Consider the following 20,904-nt stretch of genomic DNA (forward strand, 5'->3'; position numbering starts at 1 on the left):
GCAACGAGTCCGCTAGCCTAAGATTTCGTCGCAGGGCGGTCAAAGTAGGACATTGTACCAGAATATGGGCCACTGTCAACAGGGCGCCGCATCGCCACTGAGGCGGGTCTTCACGGCAAAGGAGTTAGCCGTGGGTCGACCAAGCGTGGCCAATGAGGAGCCGGCAGAGAACCACTGAATCCCTGCGGGAGGCCCGAATGGAGGACTTCCACACATTCGTAGTCTCCTTAATGGCACGTAGTTTGTTGTGCGTACTGAGATTATGCAATTCCGTCTCCCAAAGCTGAAAAACCTTGCAGCGTAATAATGATCGCAGGTCAGTTAAGGGGATGCCGACCTCAAGAAGCGGTTTCAGTGTAGCCTGTTTCGCCAGCCTGTCGGCAAGTTCATTTTCTGGGATTCCGACATGGCCTGGCGTCCACACAACCACCAAGGAACGACCGGACCGTTCCAGGGCACCGGGACTACCGGATGGTCGCTACTCAAGGATGGCGAGGGTATCACTGGTCGATAGCTTGTAGGCTGCTCAAGGAGTCAGTACACAAGAGAAATGACTCGACAGGGGATGAGCGGACGTGCTCAAGAGCACGAGGTACGGCCGCCAGTTGTTGTTGTTGTGGTCTTCAGTCCTGAGACTGGTTTGATGCAGCTCTCCATGCTACACTATCCTGTGCAAGATTCTTCATCTCCCAGTACCCACTGCAACCTACATCCTTCTGAATCTGCTTAGTGTATTCATCTCTTGGTCTCCCTCTACGATTTTTACCCTCCATGCTGCCCTCCAATGCTAAATTTGTGATCCCTTGATGCCTCAAAACATGTCCTACCAACCGATCCCTTCTTCTAGTCAAGTTGTGCCACAAACTTCTCTTCTCCCCAATCCTGTTCAATACCTCCTCATTAGTTACGTGATCTACCACCTTATCTTCAGCATTCTTCTGTAGCACCACATTTCGAAACCTTCTATTCTCTTCTTGTCCAAACTACTTATCGTCCATGTTTCACTTCCATACATGGCTACACTCCATACAAATACTTTCAGAAACGACTTCCTGATACTTAAATCTATACTCGATGTTAACAAATTTCTCTTCTTCAGAAACGATTTCCTTGCCATTGCCAGTCTACATTTTATATCCTCTCTACTTCGACCATCATCAGTTATTTTACTCCCTAAATAGCAAAACTCCTTTACTACTTTAAGTGTGTCATTTCCTAATCTAATTCCCTCAGCATCGCCCGATTTAATTTGACTACATTCCATTATCCTCGTTTTACTTTTGTTGATGTTCATCTTATATCCTCCTTTCAAGACACTGTCCATTCCGTTCAACTGCTCTTCCAAGTCCTTTGCTGTCTCTGACAGAATTACAATGTCATCGGCGAACCTCAAAGTTTTTACTTCTTCTCCATGGATTTTAATACCTACTCCGAATTTTTCTTTTGTTTCCTTTACTGCTTGCTCAATATACAGATTGAATAACATCGGTGAGAGGTTACAACCCTGTCTCACTCCTTTCCCAACCACTGCTTCCCTTTCATGCCCCTCGACTCTTATAACTGCCATCTGATTTCTGTACAAATTGTAAATAGCCTTTCGCTCCCTGTATTTTATACCTGCCACCTTCAGAATTTGAAAGAGAGTATTCCAGTCAACATTGTCAAGAGTTATGCCGCCAGTTCTGCAGTGAAAATACTGGAGCCATCTGGCAAGGAGTGCTGTTCAATATGTCCTCCATGAAAATACGCAAAGCCAACGTTACCATCAGCCACCGAGCCGTCGGTGAAAACCACTTCATGGCGCCGGTACATGTCGAGATTCGAGAGGAAGTTACAGAGAAGAGCCGCAGGGTCAACGGAGTCCTTAGGGCCACGTTTAAGGTCTAGGCGAAGTTTTGGCCTAGGTTTGTACCATGGAGGTGTACGTGAATGGACCTCGAGGAGAGATGGTAAAGGTAAGGACTCCAGTTCAGAGAAACGGGAGAGGACGCGAACCGCAGTCGTGAGCCCTGACCTGGCACGCCGATGCTGGAAGTGAACCGCCGTGGGTGGGAAAAGGAGACGGTATTTCGGATCCACAGTTGAACTACATATGTGTGCAACATAACTGGCGAGCAGTTTTGCACGTAGGATCTGCAATGGAGGGACTCCAGCCTCCACCAGGACAGTGGGCATCGGACTCGTTCTACAAGCACCCGTCTCTAGGCGAACGCCGCAGTGGTGCACTGGGTCGAGTAAACGCAACGCTGAGGGCGCCGCCGAACCGTAAACCAGACTCCCATAATCAAGGCGGGATTGAACAAGGGCTCTGCAGAGCTGCAGCAGCGTAGAGCAACCTGCATGCCAGTTGGTGTTGCTCAGGCGGCGGAGGGCATTGAGGTGCTGCCAGGACTTCCGCTTAAGCTGACGAAGGTGAGGTAACCAAGTCAATCAGGCGTCGAAAACTAGTCCTAAGAATAGATATGTGTCCACTAAAGTGAGTGGTTCTTCGTTATGTAAATTTCTGGTGCCGGATGAACGGTACGATGCCGACAGAAGTGCGTGACACACGACTTCGCAGCTGAAAACTAGAAGCCGTGGGTTAGAGCCCATGACTGCGCCTTGTGAATGGCTTCCTGTAGGCGCCGCTCAGCAACACCAGTACTGGAGGAGCAATACGAAACGCAGAAGTCATTCGCATACAGATAAGGTGAGATCGACGGCCCTACAGCTGCTGCTAGACCGATAATAGCCAATAAAAATAGAGACACAGTCAACACGGAGACATGCGGAACGCCATTCTCCTGAACACGGGGGGAACTATGAAAGGCACCATCTTGAACACAGAAGGTACGGAGTGACAGGAAGTTTTGGATAAAAGTCGGTAGCGGGCCCTGGAGGCCCCACTCATAAAATGTGGCAAGGATATGATGTTGCCAGGTCGTGTCGCATGCTTTACGTTAGTAAAAAAAGACGGCAACAGGTGTTGGAGTCAGGAAAAGGCTGTTCGGATGGCATACTCGAGGGACACAAGATTATCAGTGGTAGAGCGACCATGGCGGAAGTCGCCATGACATGGAGCCAGCAGGCCACGTGACTCCAGGACCCACCCCAAATGCTGGCAGCTTGCAAAGAACGTTTGTGAGGCTGAAGGGCCGATACGTATCCACATAAATCGGGTTGTTACCGAGTTTGAGCACCGAAATGATGGTGCTCTGCCACCATTGCGATGGAAAGACGCCATCGCACCAGATCTGGTTGAAGATGACGAGAAGATGTCGCTTGTAGTCAGACGAATGATGTTTAATCATCTGACTGTGGATACGATCCGGCCCAGGAGCTGTGTCAGAGCAATGTGCAAGGGCGCTGAGGAGCTTCCACTCTGTAAATGGGGCGTTATAGGGTTCACTGTGGCGTTTAGTGAACGGAAGGACTTTCCTTTCCATGTGTCGTTTGAGGGTGCGAAAGGCTGGGGGGTAATTCTCCGACGCAGAAGCTCGAACATAGTGCTCAGAAAAGTGCTCGGCAGTCGCGTTTGCATAATACGCCATGCATGTTAAAGCCAGGGATACCTTTTGGGGTCTGGTATCCAAAAAGAGGTCTGACGTTCGTTCAGACTTGGGAAGGTGACGTATGGCACCATATGGTTGACACGTACCTCTGCCAACACTCTTGTTTCCGTCGTTTTATAAGCTGGCGAACGGAACCGCTTAAAGGCCATTTGGTGCCCTAGAGCAGGGTGCTGCTTATGTTGCTGTAGAGTTCGCCGACGCTCTTTAATTGCCTGAGCGACTTTTGGCGACCACAAAGCGACTATCTTTCTCTAGGGGCACCATAAAGAACGAGGGATCGCGTTTTCCGCCGCAGAAACAATCGTTGTAGTAACCTGCTCAACCACAACATCGATGGCACCATGTGGGAGAGATTCAACCGTGACAGCAGAGGTGAAGGCTACCCAGTCTCCCTTGTTTAAAGCCCATGTGGATAGGCGTCCATGGGCATGACGCTGGGGTAGTGACTGGAAGATGGGGACATGGTCACTACCACACAGGTCGAGCTCTCCAGTGGATAGACGGGAGAAGGCGAGGACTGCAGACCGGGAGATCAATGGCCGAATATGTGCCTTGTGCCACACTGAAATGTGTGGGGGCACCTGTATGTAAGGGGCAGAGGTCGAGGTGGGACAGTAAATTTTCGACATCTCTACCTCCGCCAGTAAGCACAGTGCTACCCCACAAGGAGTTATGGGCGTTAAAATATACCAAAAGTAGGAAAGGTTTAGGGAGTAGATCAATCAGTGCAGCCTACACATTCAGGGGTACTGCACCATCTGGAGGGAGATGCACATTGTAGACAGTTATTTCCCGTGTCGCCTGTATTGTGACAGCAACAGCTTCAAGAGGAATTTGAAGGGGCACAGGATCAGTACATACCGAGTTCAGACATAGACGCAAACTCCACCTAACCCTCTATTATATTCGCTATGTGATGTCCGCTGTAGCCATGAAGGGCAGGAGTCCGCATTGCCGGTAACCAGATTTCCTGGAGGGCAATGCAGAAAGCAGGTGTAAAGCTTAACAGTTGCTGTAGCTTAGCCAGATGATGGAAAAAAGCCGCCACAATTCTACTGGAGGATAACGTGGTCGTGAGACTGGGAAGGCATAAACACTTAATGAGGCAGTCTACGCCTCAGGGTCACCTGCTGCCACAGGACGAGTATCTGTGCAATCAACATTCATTGTGTCTGAGAACCCAGCGAGATCTAGGTCCTCAGCGGACGCCAGAATCGCCACGTCATCATCAGATGCAGAGCTTGTAGGTAGCCATGGTGTGGCTGCCACCACAGTGCCTTGATTCTTGGTGATCTTTTCCTTTTTCAGTTTATCTCGCTGCTCCTTAGGTTTTTTCAGCTGGGAGGGCTTCACTGATTGTCTCAGGGACTGAGGAGGACCATGAAGCCCTACGACCAGCTACAGTGGTTGCTTCAGCCACAGGTGGGGGTCACCTTTACCACTGGTAGGAACCTGGGAAGGGAGTGATCGAAGGGCCCCTTCCTAGTGGGAGGAGCCGAAGAAGAGGTATGCTTCTCCAGCTGAGAAGTGGGGACTGGTGTCCCCTACGGTTGGAAGGTGTTGCTCCCAAAGTAGATGGTGCAGGAGCAACAGGGAGGGAAGTGCGCCCCCCCCCCCCACCATCATCAAGGGGGCAGCTGTTAGTCTGGCAGCTCTGAGAGACATCTGTATGCAGCAGAGCAGAAGATAACCGCTGTCATAGCGGCAGTTTAGGTTGACGTCATATGCACAGGATGTAGACTCTCATATTTTCTCTTAGCCTCAGTGTAGGTCAGTCAGTCCAGGGTCTTGTCTTCCATTATTGTCCTTTCTTTCTGGAGAATCCTGCAGTCTGGCGACAAGGCGAATGGTAGTATCTGCAGTTGACACAGATGGGAGGCGGGGAACATGGAGTATTGGGATGTGAAGGACGTCCTAAATCCCGACAGGTGACACTGGAAGTACAGTAGGAAGACATATGGCCGAACTTCCAGTACTTAAAGCACCGCATGTGGGGGGGGGGGGGGGGCATATATGACTTCACATCACAGTGGTAGACCATCACCTTGACCTTCTCGGGTAATGTGTCACCCTGGAAAGCCAAGATGAAGGTAGCAGTGGCAACCTGATTATCCCTCAGATGGATGCGCCGTTCGAAATGAACTCCACGTCAAAGGTGGCGCGCATCTCGTTGTCAGACTGCAAAAGAAGGTCCCTGTGGAATGTAATACCCTGGACCATATTTAAGCTCTTATGATGCATTATGGTAACATAAACATCCACCAGCTTGTCACAAGTGAGTAATGCCTGTGACTAGACAGAGGATGCTGTTTCTATCAAGACTGACCCTGACCACATTTTGGACAAGCCCTCCACCTCCCCATACTTGTCCTCTACATGCTCCACATAAATACCGATTCTTCATGGACATGAAAGATTCCCCACCAACTTTCGCACATACCAGGTACTTGGGAGAAAAAGCTTCGATGCCATCCTCAGCCTGACGTTCCTCCCATGGAGTGGCCAAGGAAGAGAACGATTTGGGGTCGTGCTTCCTATTTGAAAGTAGATATCGACTGTTTACAGACTGCTGGTGGTAGACCACCAGCAAGATGATGTACTACGCTTCATCGCGTGCCATCCATCCTGATGCCACCCACTCTGACCAGGGCCCCTCTCCATGGGCGTCACCTAGCTGCAGCAATAGCCACCTGGCAGGATAGCCATTGCCAGGAGTCCCGATGGCCCAGGGGGATGAGCATCTACTCCTTGGCATATGTGGGGAGTTAACGGCGCAGGCATCAACAGAGCGATCTGTGTGTCGTCAGGGGGCTACAACCAACAGGGTACATGGCGGCTCCACCACAACGGACTGGCTACCATGCCGGACATCAGGTGCAACCAAGTAAACAAGTCCATATCAACGTCAGCGAAGAAAACGATACTGCAAAGTTGATGGAAAAATACGCACCCAGGAAGGTGACCTCGCCCAACAGTTGGAGAATGAGCAGAAGTGCAGATCCACATCGATGAAGGATGCAAGGGGTCTCAGCACATGCTGGGCACGGTCCACCGTGTAAGGTGCCCTTCCCCAGTTGGCTCGCTCTTCAGGAAAATTTTGAAAAATGGAGGTCAAACCTTACAGGGGACCATCACATAAGGGCCGAAACGTGTGAGGGTCCTTTTAGTCGCCTCTTACGGCATGCAGGGATACCTCGGGCCTATTCTTACTTCCAGACCTGCAGGGGAGGATTTTAAATGTCTTGCATCATAGACCAGTTCGAAAAAAGAAAAAAAAAATGGATAGGAAGCCATACAGACAGAGAATATAATACCTTCCAGGTTAATGATATTGCTTAATTTTACAAAGAAACGCAACTTGATGTGAGTTCTCAGGTTTTAAAGAAATTATGTCTTCAGAACAACTAACGAGGAAAAAATTATTGAGGAACGGCTCAGTACTACAATTTCAAAACGGTTCCAGCTGGTAGGAGATACACTAGGTTCGCTTCTGAGATTGTACAACTGATTACTGAAGGATCTCGTTCATTACGTCGAATGTATCCTCCCTTTTGGCCTGGTAGAGATGGGAGTTTTCTTTGGAATATCATGAAAAAGAACAGTTTTATACGGATCCTTCTATTTGGGACGGACTCTGCCCTCTTGCTTTACTTCCTCGCAACCAAGAATGTCTATTTGACGCGCTTCCCTTATAGAATAGAAGTCTGTCTCCTTGCGATACATCCTCTCGCAACACGTTTCGCTGCTGCGACCAATTAGATTAGATTAACACTTGTTCCATAGATCATGAATACGACACTTCGTAATGATGTGGAACGTGTCAAGTTAATAAAAGATGTCTGTACAAGATATTACATTACACAAGATATTGAATGACACTAATGTTTAAGTTGTTGTTTTATTCACTTAATTTATATCTAAAAATTCAGCCAATGTGTAGAAGGAGTTGTCATCTAGAAATTCTTTTAATTTATTTTTAAATGTTAGTTGGCTATCTGTTAGGCTTTTGATGCTGTTTCGTAGGTGACCAAAGACTTTTGTGGCAGCATAATTTACCCCTTTCTGTGCCAAAGTCAGATTTAACCCTGCATAGTGAAGATCATCCTTTCTCCTGGTGTTATAGCTATGCACAATGCTATTACTTTTGAACTGGGTTGGATTATTAACAACAAATTTCATAAGTGAATATATATATACTGTGAGGTTACTGTGAGGATCCTTAGATCCTTAAATATATGTCTGTTGGATGACCGTGGGTGGGCTCCAGCAATTATTCTGATTACACGTTTTTGAGCAATGATTACTTTTCTACTCAACGATGAATTACCCCAGAATATGATGCCATACGAAAGCAGTGAATGAAAGTAGGCATGGTAAGCTAATTTAGTGAGATTCTTATCACCAAAATTTGCAATAACCCTAATAGCATACGTAGCTGAACTCAGACGTTTCAGCAGACCATCAATGTGTTGCTTCCAGTTTAACCTCTCATCAATGGAGACACCTAAAAATTTGGAAAATTCTACCTTAGCTACAGACTTCTGTTCAGAGTCTATATTTATTACTGGAGTTGTGCCATTTACTGTACGGAACCGTATATACTGGGTTTTATCAAAATTTAAAGAGAGTCTGTTTGCTGAGAACCACTTAATAATTTGGTGAGAAACATGATTTACAATTACATCACTTAGTTCTTGGTTTTTGGATGTTATTACTATACTTGTATCATCAGCAAAAAGAACTAACTGTGCATCTTCATCAATGTGGAATGGTAAGACATTAATGTATATCAAGAACAGTAAAGGACCTAAGACCGAACCCTGTGGGAACCCGTACTTGATACCCCCCAGTTTGAGGAATCAGCTGTTGTTTTAACATTACATTAACCACTTATTTCAACAACCACTTATTTCAATACCAATAATGAACTGTTTCGCGTAGTGTAAATGCACCTTGACAGAATAACATTGTTCCTGTACGAAGTTGGTATGAGTACCAGCAGGCCTGTTGTGTATACCAGCAACAACTACATCCTTCGTAGCAGAATTAGTCTCGACTGGCACTAGAAGCGAGAAGTGAGTGCTTGGCGAATGTCTTGGCGCGTGCGGCAGACTCACCAACAACGAGCATGTCGCCATGCTCCGAGACAGTCCTGAAGGCCGGCGCCTCCCCGGACACCTCGCAGCGGTAGCGGCCGGACGCCTCCAGGTCCACGTTGTGCAGAGTCACCTGGCTGGCGTTGGACCGCGACCTCTGCACACGTCAACCACGCCAATTACGGTAAACGCTGCCGCAGGCAAAAAATTTAACACAGTTTACACAAATATATAACTCTAGACATTGAAGAATTGTAATCTGATAAAAAGCACTGACACACGTCTTATGGGCGTTAACATCGGGGTGACCACTATTCGCCTTTACAACTGCTTGAGTTCTGCTGGGGATACTGTCAATGAGATGTCTGAATGTCTGTGCAGAAATGGTAGCCCTTTCTTCCTTAAGAGCCAAAGTTAATGAAGATAGTGATGTTGCTCGCTGTGGTCTGGAGCGAGGTCGACATTCTGACTCATACCAAAGGTGATCCTATATATCTAATAATTAAAATTTCCGCAAAACATATACCTACAAAAATGATGGAAGCCGAAGAAATGAATTAAAATTTGTGTCACGGCCAGGACTCGAAACCTGGTCTTTCATTCTTACTAGACAGAAAATGCTCAATATTACATCACTGCTGCACTATGGTCAAGGTCACTGCACGAACAACCCAAGTCGAATGCCCTCCCCAACACACACTTCAATCCATATCTTCAGCTGGCTAGGTCCTGCAGGAATACTGACCATAGTGCTGCAAAGATGTAATGGTCAGCATTTCTGCCTAGTAAGCAAGAACACGTGGGTTCAAATCCCGGCAGTCGCACAAATTTTAATTCACTTCTTCAGCTTCCATCACTATCGTAGGTAAAGAAAAGACTTAAATGTCTCGGCGAAAATTTAATTATATGATCTATAAGCTTTCCAATGGCGGAGAGCTCCGGCAATAGTGACAATTTATGGGGAAAATAAGTGGTTGTGCTCTGATCAGCATTTCTCCCTGATAAGCAAAGAGATCTGGGTTCGAGTCCCGGCCGTCGCACAGATTTCAGTTCATTTCCATTTCCATTCCAAAGGTGATCCATTATGTTCCAATGGAAACTCTCGACAGGACTTCCATTTCAGGTATGCTATTATTCACAAACCATTGCCTCACAGATGTTGCTTTATGTTTTGTCAGGCTGATAAGATCACTGTCTCCGAAGAGTTCCTGTACTGTACACAGTACGCAATGCTGTAATGTGTTCAGATCATTGTCTCCGAAGAGTTCCTGTACTATACACAGTACACAATACTGTAATGTGTTCAGATCACTGTCTCCGAAGAGTTCCTGTACTGTACACAGTACGCAATGCTGTAATGTGTTCAGATCACTGTCTCCGAAGAGTTCCTGTACTGTACACAGTACACAATGCTGTAATGTATTCAGATCACTGTCTCCGAAGAGTTCCTGTACTATACACAGTACGCAATGCTGTAATCTGTTCATATCATTCCTCATTTAGCGCTTTCTTAAGGGGGTAGGACGTCAAACTGGCCGACTTCAAGTAGGAGAAGCACCACAGGACATTTTAAGTGCCACTGTCTATACTTTTCATAAATAAATTCAAAAAACTTTGTCAGAAAGACCAGGAACTATTCGAGATGCATACTCATAGCTGTGGAAGTTCAAAACTACAACATTTTTTTTTTACATGTGAAATTTCATCTTTTTTTCACTTGCTGTTGGCTGCATTTGTTGTTATAGGTACACTTTTCTTCGCACAGCATACAAACCTTACTCATAGGTGTATGACACTCTAGAATTTATTTAATTTGTGAAAAAATGAATGAGCTCTTAAATTTTAAACTTCATGTTTAGAAAAAAACTCAAATTTTACAGTTAATGATCTAAATTTTTACCACAGATTTGAATGGATTTGAAAAATTCTACAACTTCATACACCTGTAAGCACGGTTTTTATGTTGTGCAAAACTCATCGAAGAATCTCTCTAGCCGCGTGGGATTAGCTGAGTGTGGTAAGGCGCTGCAGTCACGGACTGTGCAGCTGGTCCCGGCGGAGGTTCGAATCCTCCCTTGGGCATGGGTGTGTGTGTTTGTCCTTAGGATAATTTAGGTTAAGTAGTGTGTAAGCTTAGGGACTGATGACCTTAGCAGTTAAGTCCCATAAGATGTCACACACGTTTGAACATTTTTTTGAATGTCACTTATGCAGAAAAGTGTACCTATAGCAACAAATACAGCCAAAAATTAGTGAAAAAGATGAAATTTCACATGTAAAAAATATTTTGTTATATTATTTAAATTCTACTGTTATGAGTGTGAATCCTGAATCCTTCCTGGTCATGTTGAGAGAATTTTATGAATTTATTTGTAAAAGTAGAGAGAGTGGAAATTAAAATGTCCTGTGATGCCTCGCCCGCTCCAAATTTCCCGTTTGACGTCCTACCTCCCTTAAGCATAATAAGGGGAACCCACCCTAACTACGAAAATGACCCTCATATTAAAACGCCACGCCCAGAGTACTTCGCTGTTGGCGCTATACATAATGGCAGCTAGAGTTATCCACACATCCACATAACCCAAACCGTCCTACCGGGTTACTGCAGGGCATAGCGTGATTCATCGCTACAAATCCCTCGTTTCAAGCCAGCGTCCCAAGCATCCCAAGCGTCGCTTAGCATTGACTACAAAAATACTTGGCGTAGGAGGACCTTCTCGACTGTTCTACCCCACTCTTTTTAACTCACTACAGACAGTCATTGGGGCAGCTGTATTGTTGGTGACACTTCAGAGCTCACGGGTTATTCCTACCACTGATTTCATGCGATTTTTTTTACGATCATTGTCCATCGGTAGATGAGATCTGCCCGATCTTCATTAACTTCATTTGTTTCTTTACGATTCACTTCACAATCGATCGAATGACAGAGTTATAGCGTATCCCTGCTGGATTTGTTACTCGGGTGGGATGCAGTGACTAGTCCATGTTCAAGTCACAGCTCTCATGACCGACATGTTCTGTAGTTATTCCTACTCGATTGACAACGCAGTACTCCCAGCCTCCTTGTATAATGGCGGATCATAATGTCTAGTGATCTGTTCTGTATTACACATGTGTGCCGGATAGTTTTTATCAGATAATGTATGTTACTAAAAAAAGGAAAGGAAAAAACCTAACTCCTCCCGAACAGGCCATGAGCGCCCAACGGTACCGACCAGCTGCCGTGTCATCCTCAGCCCACAGGTGTCACTGGATGTTGATATGGAGAAGCATGAGGTCAGCGCACCGCTCTCCCGGCCGTATGTCAGTTTACGACAGCGGAGGCGCTACTTCTCAGTCAAGTAGCTCCTCAGTTTGCCTCACGACGGCTGAGTGCACCCCGCTTGCCAACAGCGCTCGGCAGACCGGATGGTCACCCATCCAACTGGTAGCCCAACCCGAAAGCACTTAATTTCGGTGATATAACGGGAACCGGTGTTACCACTGGGGCAAGGCCGTTCTCAGGCATATTTTTGTGCAGTTTCTAGAGCAACTTACACATTGAGGATTACAGTACGCAAACCATTTGCTTTTATTACCTACAGCTCTTGAGATATGAGAAATTTATCACTTGTATAAGTGTAATATAGTAACAAAGCAAACGCCACAAAGCAATAACTTCACTAGAGCATTTACTACTACTTGATGAAGTAATGAGCACTGTGTATGCATAGGAAATAAGCTAGTTGTACCAAACCTTAGTCAGCCCACTGTTCATTGAAAGAGGCCACCAATAGCTTTGGAGCACTGTAAGAACGTAGAAATGATATCAGGAACTAATGTGATTTCACCACTGGTGATGTAATTTATGGCAGTGAAGCGCTGTGCATGTGCCAGTCGGTTGTTGTAAGGAATCAGTGCAGTTCAGTGGTTTGACGTGGACATGTGACAGAACGGCAGAAAGGAATTACCGTGTTCGGATGTGTCCATGACGTGGCGATTGAAACTGAGATGTCTTGTTGAAAAAGTTTGCCTTGCCAATTGTTGATTGAACCTGAGATCAGAAGACGAATTCGGGAGGACATGTTGCAACTGAGTTGTCTGCACCCAATAATGCACTTCGGAACAACTTTTACACAGTAACTAGATTTATAAGTTCCAAGGAAGTTGGACACAAGTAAATTGAATGGCATCCACGCGTAGATCACGGCACCACACAACCATCTCCCTTGTGAACCTATCATCTTTCGGATTACTGAACTCAAGAAATTTGTTTCATAGGCATCGTAAAGTGTATGTCCAGACTCCAGGGCCTTAAGGGGCTCCGGAACGCCCTATACTTGCAATGTTAAAATAACGCTTATAAATTACATCTTTCCTCACAAAGTATTTGAGGTAGGAAGTTGAACTTTTTACAGATTATTTATTGGAATATGGGTTACAACTTAACACAGGGATTTTACAAAATTTTAGTTCAGTTATTAAAGATGATTTTTTTCCATTGTAATGAAAATTCACAACATTTTTTTGCAATTTTTTATTTATATATTCAAAAATATACAGTTTTTTGGAAAAAGGCTGTGTTAAATTATGCAGAAGGTACTGTGTAACATTTACTGAAAGTTTGAAACAAATATGTTTGGAGGATCCTTAGAAAACATGTAATTAGTATGAGAAAATTAAAGTTTTGGGAATCGAGCGACAAAGATTGGATTAACTTTTTAGTGCATTCCAGGTCCATAGGATGGATTGTCTTCATCCTCTGCAAACTCCTCCTCCAGCTTCCTCCTGTTTACTCTTGCTTGTATTTCTAGACTCTTTACAGCCCTGTCTGCAGCCCGAAGGCGTTCCTTGTCTAAAGCAAGCATCGCTCGTTGTTATGTTCGTAGATTTTGCTACCATTTTCTTCAGTTGCAGTTACTGCAACACTGTTCCAAAAGGTGGTCATGTATGAACACTTAACACATTTCAGTTGTATTTCACTAGCAAGTCCTACGTGCTTTATTATGGAGAGTTCCAGACCAACTTCACTACAATGAATACATCTTACACAGTTTGAAAAAATTCCTTTGAGAACCGACATATCAAATATTTCATTCACATCCGATTCGCCCATAAAACATTCATAGTTTTCACTCATTGAACCAAGCTTCTTCTGTGAAGTATTTTCTTTCCCACTTTGACTGCTATGGGCAGGTGTACTTGAGAGGTTAGGTTGACTCACTTTATTGTTTACAGTAATAACACATACCTTTGGCTTTCCAACATTTCTCCTTTTCTTAAAAGCCTTCAGAGGATTTCTAATAACTTTACTTTTACTCATTATTATACTTCAACAAAACAGAGACTCAAGAAACAGAATCAATTACGAATATTTTCGAGATAACGACAGAGTAAATAAACATGAAACAATCGACAATCACACCAGCGATATATATTGAACCATCACAGGTTAGCCACAACACATACTTTATCTCACATCACTAAAATGTACCTGATGAACACGGACGTTAATAATAACACCATTTGACAGCAGTTTAACAGCGCCACAGTGGGTCACGCCCATGTAGAACACATTTCAAAAAAAATTTAAAAATAGTTGTAGTCTTCGGAATTGAATAAATTATATATCTATTAAAAGGTAATAGTCTGCAGATTCAGAAAACGCAAAAAAGTAGAAATTGAACTTTTCATGATTTTGAGCCTTTCCGGAGCCCCTTAATGAAATTCGTCATGAGCCCCAGATTTACACGGAGGGCTGGCATGACAACTATGTCACACTCAACCGTCGGTCTTTAAAGTCATTTACTACCTCGCTACATTATAACTCCCTTCATCAGTTTTTCCTTTGTTTAGTAATGTTTTCTATCACTGCCGTCCCATTCACAGATAACCGCGCAGAGTAGCCGCGAGGTCTTGGGCGCCTTGCTACGGTTCGGCGGCTCTGACCGTCGGAGGTTCGAGTCCTCCCTCGGGCTTCGGTGTGTGTGTGTGTGTTGTCCTTAGCGTAAGTTAGTTTAAGTAGTGTGTAAGCCCAAGGACCGATGACCTCAGCAGTTTGATTCCGTAGGAACTTACCGCAAAAAGAAAGAAGTCACTGATAGAACAGCGGTTCCGTGAGAACAGCGATTGTTTTCAAATCATAGTTACTCCGGTTGTATTCACAGTAGCGTATAGTTTCAGTAAGTGGCTTTCAGTCGAGCCAAATTTCCAACTGACACTGATTAGGGTCTATTGCCGTTGAGTAATAATTCTGTCTTCGGCGTTGCCTAGATGGACAGTAGCAATTCTCCACACGCTTCAAAGCTGAGTTCAATCCCGCGTAATCTCTGAATTCTCCGTAATAGCAAAAGGTGCCACTCGCTGAAACCAACTGTGCAAATACTTAATGTTTGTCTCTTTTGAAAGTGTGGCGTCGTAGTACTCAGCGTAACCAAACGTAACTCTTTCGCATCTGTTCTTTTGCTTTGTCCCTGTCAGATCCCGTATAAGATCGCGAAGTTCATCGTCATTTACCAGATGAGTGACTTCAGTAGGCTGGTAGGGTGAGTCGAAAGGAAGTCTTGCTCAACTGCATATTCTGCAATGATGTTGATATTACTCAAATGAAGAGATGACATAAAAACAGTTTAGATAATGAGGCAACGTGTGGATAGTTGCGAGCACACGAGTTTTATAGGAGAATATGGCGACAACTGCCGTGCAGAAATAGTCTGTGGCGTGATTTTTTGATCTCGATCGTTAATGCTACTACTATCAGCTGTCGAGTCTCTTGCGTAACATACGCTATTGCAGTGCCTGTGTTGTCCGCAAATACGATGCGAAGTTCATTTGCACATGCATGCATGTCCAAAGGAATAGGCGTCGCGGCGACTGCAGCCGTTACGAATTGTATTCGCAATTGCGAATACGGACACCCATCAGCTGTATAATGGAATGACTTCAATTAAAATTTTTTCCTCGCCGTGACTCTAACCCGGAATTCCCGCTTGCCGAGCACAACTCACGGCCAGACACAAACCTCCGTATGTCGTTAAACATGGTTCAGTAACCTGTACTCGTACACACATTATGTATATTCCCATACAGGGGAGACATTTTAACTGAAAGTCACTTGCCCGGTGTCGGCGGATAAATACGATACTGCAGTGTATGCACTGTTCAGAAATACGAAGCAGTGTTCCTTCGAATATGCATGTCCGAAGGAACAGGCACCGCGGCGTCTACAGCCGTTATGAAACACACTGAAGTGACACAAGTCTTGTAAGTGTCTCTCTCTGACCACAGCAGCATCCTCACAAAGAGGTCAATCTAGAGCCGAGCATGGAAACGCTACATCTCAGCTGAAGCAGACAACATCATTGAGTTGAGTTATTCAAGTCTCCAGTGGAAATGAACTTTTTTGTAAATATAAAACGTTCTACTTCAAGTAAAGAGAGTGTTAATTAGTGCATTAAATGTCCACCTCCTTAGCTGAGTGGTCAGCACGTCTATTGACAACCAGCAGGCCTGGGTTCGATTACCGGCCACGTCGGGGCCTGGGTGTTGTCTAATCCGCGTCATTGACACGCAAGTTGCCAATTGTGGCATCAACTGAAAAGTATCATTCATGTAATAAAGAGACTACTAATTTGTATTCTGTTTTCTCATGAGTCCGCAGCATGGTAAATACACTCCTGGAAATTGAAATAAGAACACCGTGAATTCATTGTCCCAGGAAGGGGAAACTTTATTGACACATTCCTGGGGTCAGATACATCACATGATCACACTGACAGAACCACAGGCACATAGACACAGGCAACGGAGCATGCACAATGTCGGCACTAGTACAGTGTATATCCACCTTTCGCAGCAATGCAGGCTGCTATTCTCCCATGGAGACGATCGTAGAGATGCTGGATGTAGTCCTGTGGAACGGCTTGCCATGCCATTTCCACCTGGCGCCTCAGTTGGACCAGCGTTCGTGCTGGACGTGCAGACCGCGTGAGACGACGCTTCATCCAGTCCCAAACATGCTCAATGGGGGACAGATCCGGAGATCTTGCTGGCCAGGGTAGTTGACTTACACCTTCTAGAGCACGTTGGGTGGCACGGGATACATGCGGACGTGTATTGTCCTGTTGGAACAGCAAGTTCCCTTGCCGGTCTAGGAATGGTAGAACGATGGGTTCGATGACGGTTTGGATGTACCGTGCACTATTCAGTGTCCCCTCGACGATCACCAGTGGTATACGGCCAGTGTAGGAGATCGCTCCCCACACCATGATGCCGGGTGTTGGCCCTGTGTGCCTCGGTCGTATGCAGTCCTGATTGTGGCGCTCACCTGCACGGCGCCAAACACGCATACGACCATCATTGGCACCAAGGCAGAAGCGACTCTCATCACTGAAGACGACACGTCTCCATTCGTCCCTCCATTCACGCCTGTCGCGACACCACTGGAGGCGGGCTGCACGATGTTGGGGCGTGAGCGGAAGACGGCCTAACGGTGTGCGGGACCGTAGCCCAGCTTCATGGAGACGGTTGCGAATGGTCCTCGCCGATACCCCAGGAGCAACAGTGTCCCTAATTTGCTGGGAAGTGGCGGTGCGGTCCCCTACAGCACTGCGTAGGATCCTACGGTCTTGGCGTGCATCCGTGCATCGCTGCGGTCCGGTCCCAGGTCGACGGGCACGTGCACCTTCCGCCGACCACTGGCGACAACATCGATGTACTGTGGAGACCTCACGCCCCACGTGTTGAGCAATTCGGCGGTACGTCCACCCGGCCTCCCGCATGCCCACTATACGCCCTCGCTCAAAGTCCGTCAACTGCACATACGGTTCACGTCCACGCTGTCGCGGCATGCTACCAGTGTTAAAGACTGCGATGGAGCTCCGTATGCCACGGCAAACTGGCTGACACTGACGGCGGCGGTGCACAAATGCTGCGCAGCTAGCGTCATTCGACGGCCAACACCGCGGTTCCTGGTGTGTCCGCTGTGCCGTGCGTGTGATCATTGCTTGTACAGCCCTCTCGCAGTGTCCGGAGCAAGTATGGTGGGTCTGACACACCGGTGTCAATGTGTTCTTTTTTCCATTTCCGGGAGTGTATTTTGCAATGACATCATTTTCTGGATAACTTTGTTGTTGTTTGTTGCTGTTGTTGTGGTATTCAGTCCAAAGACTGGTTTCATGCAGCTCTCCATGCTACTCTTTCCTGTGTAAGCCTCTTCATCCCTCTGAATCTGCCTACTGTATTCATCTCTTGGTCTTCCTCTACGATTTTTACCTCCCACGGTTCCCTCCAATACTAAACTGGTGAGCCCTTGATGCCTCAGAATGTGTCTACCAACCGATCCCTTCATTTAGTCAGATTGTACCACAAACTTCTCTTCCCCCCCCAATTCTATTCAGTTCCTCCTCATTAGTTACGTGATCTATGACCATTCTTCTGTAGCACCACATTTCAAAAACTTCAATTCTCTTCTTATCTAAACTTTTTACTGTCAATTTTTCACTTCCATACATGGCTACACTCCATTCAAATACTTTCAGAAACGACTTCCTGACACTTAAATTCACACTCGATGTTGACAAATTTCTCTTCTCCAGAAACGCTTTCCTTGCCATTGCCAGTCTACATTTTATATCCTCTCTACTTCGACCATCATCAGTTTTTTCCTCCCTAAATAGCGAAACTCCTTTACTACTTTAAGTCTCTTCTTTCCTATTCTAATTCCCTCAGCGTCACTTGATTTAATTGGACAACATTCCATTAGCCTCCTTTTGCTTTGGTTGATGTTCATCTTACATCGTCCTTTCAAGACACTGACCATTCCGTTCAGCTGCTCCTCCAAGCCCTTTGCTGTCTCTGACAGAATTGCAATGTCGCTGACAAACCTCAAAGTTTTTATTTCTTCTCCATGGATTTTAATTCCTACTCCAAATTTTTCTGTTGTTTCCTTTACTGCTTGCTCAATATACAGATTGAATAACATCGGGGAGAGGCTACAACCCTGTCTCACTCCCTTCCCAACCACTGCTTCCTTTTCGTCGTCCCCCCCCCCCCCCCCCAACTCTTGTAACTGTCATCTGGTTTCTGTGCAAATTGTAAATAGCCTCTCACTGTCTGCTTTTTACCCCTTCCACCTTTACCATTTGAAAGAGAGTATTCCAGTCAACTTTGTCACAAGCTTTCTCTAAGAGTACAAATGCTATAAACGTAGGTTGGCCTTTCCTTAACCTATCTTCTAGGAGAAGTCGTAGGGTCAGTATTGCATCCCGTGTTACTACATTTCTCCGAAATCAAAACTGAAATTCCCCAAGGTCGGCTTCTACCAGTCTTTCCATTCGCCTGTAAAGAATTCGTGTTAGTATTTTGCAGCCGTGAATTAATAACTGATAGTTTGGTAATTTTCTCAACTGTCAGCACTTGCTTACTCTGTAATGAGATTATTATATACTTCTTGAAGTCTAAGAGTATTTCTCCTGTCTCATATATCTTGCTCGCCAAACGGAGGAGTTTTGTCTTGGCTGGCTCTCCCAAGGCTATCAGTAGCTCTAATGGAATTTTGTCTACTCCCGGGGCCGTGTTTCGATTTAAGTCTTCAGTGCTTTATCAAATTCTTCACGCATCCTCCCCACCAACGGCAAGGTCCATGATTCATGGGGAGGATGGGGTGGGTAGATAAAAAATGTAGCAGATAACGGCACTGAAGTAATAGTGCTCAATTCGTGTTAGTCTTGATAAAATAAAAACGCAGGTATATACGCTCTACAAAAACATAAAGATTTTAATACCACTCCACAGATAATTACGATACGTTGACAAATGAATTAACAAACTGAACCATATAGCATCGCTGGAGTTGCTGTCAATCGTAGCTGTCAAAACCACAACAGTATATACAAGCGATAAAAGACCTAGCTTGCATTTGCTAATAACAGTAATTAATAGAAATGATTACGTTAAATATTTTAAAAAATCTGGCTGTATTGGGGAACGCCCTATGCAGTAATAAGAATACAAGACAGCGACAGCGCCACGATGAAATATGTAAGTGGTAGCGTACAACAAAACAAAATTGTTACTAGTTATAATGTTACAACTTTAACCAAAGCGTATTTGGTTGCAGATAGCGTGAAGATGGCGGTAATTCCGAATTAGGCACCTTGCTAATGTAAAACATCTGTCAGTTAACAATTACAGCAGCATTCTGATACATCACCGTTTTTCTTTTAGTAATACGTGGTAGCTGCGTTAAGCTATCTCCCAGAGCAATCGAAAAACCCAGTTTGTCATACGCTTGTAATTTCGTCTGGTCATAACACCTGGAGCACGAGGACTGTCGTTACATCCTGCCTTAACAAGATAGCAGAAAGACGCGCACGGGATTGTGCCCAACTACAGGTGTGTGCACAAAAGCGGCACCACGCCACCTTGTCGTACCAGTCCCGGTTCTGCGACGGACACGATGCTCATATCCTCGTGTGGAGGTTCCGAGGAGAACGAACGTTGTCAGACTGCATTCGTGTTCATCACAAAGACCTAGCGCATTGCGTGACAGTAGGAGGTACCACTGAGTGTACAACTGTGTTACCTCTATGAAATCTTCACGGGTTATCAGCCGAGTGGCGTCGTCATGGACTGCGTATTCATCATCTTCAGGCGAAGATGATGGATACGCAATCCATTGAAATGTTGCGACTGGAAGACGACGCCACTCGGATGATAACCCGTGAAGATGTCATAGCTGAAATACGCCGAGAAAGCCTGCAATTGCATATAACTCTGTTACCTGTGTTTGAATCAGGTTCGCCCGTAGGTTTTCACGTACATGTGATTTACAAATGCTTAGGACATCGTTACCTGCTCATTGTTAGCTGTTTATTTCGTATTGTGCACATTTAGTACCTGATCAGTATTATAAACATAAACAAGCTAACAATATAATGATACTAAAATCTGTGTACTTCCTCAGATTTTACCTTCTCGGCATTTACGTTACTTTCTGTTGGTCGCGTCATAATCGCAGTTCTCTCAATTAATTGTTTTTATGGCTGTAAGAAATGGTTCAAATGGCTCTGAGCACTATGGGACTTAACAGTTATGGTCATCAGCCCCCTAGAACTTAGAACTACTTAAACCTAACTAACCTAAGGACATTACACAACACCCAGTCATCACGAGGCAGAGAAAATCCCTGACCCCGCCGGGAATCGAACCCGGGAACCCGGGCGTGGGAAGCGAGAACGCTACCGCACGACCACGAGCTGCGCACTTCTGGCTGT

At 45.4% G+C, this 20,904-nt stretch overlaps 1 protein-coding gene across 1 annotated transcript in view; it reads right to left on the reverse strand.

Moving 5' to 3' along the window:
* Positions 1 to 20,904, reverse strand: part of LOC126417161 (uncharacterized) — a 255,884-nt gene that overhangs the window by 174,798 nt on the left and 60,182 nt on the right. The window contains exon 3 of the mRNA XM_050085058.1: positions 8,669 to 8,804. Within this exon, the coding sequence (XP_049941015.1) occupies positions 8,669 to 8,804 (136 nt within the window). The remainder of the gene's footprint in view (positions 1 to 8,668; positions 8,805 to 20,904) is intronic.

The sequence above is a fragment of the Schistocerca serialis genome, chromosome 8 (genome assembly GCF_023864345.2).
Source record: "Schistocerca serialis cubense isolate TAMUIC-IGC-003099 chromosome 8, iqSchSeri2.2, whole genome shotgun sequence".
In the NCBI taxonomy this organism is placed as follows: domain Eukaryota; kingdom Metazoa; phylum Arthropoda; class Insecta; order Orthoptera; family Acrididae; genus Schistocerca; species Schistocerca serialis.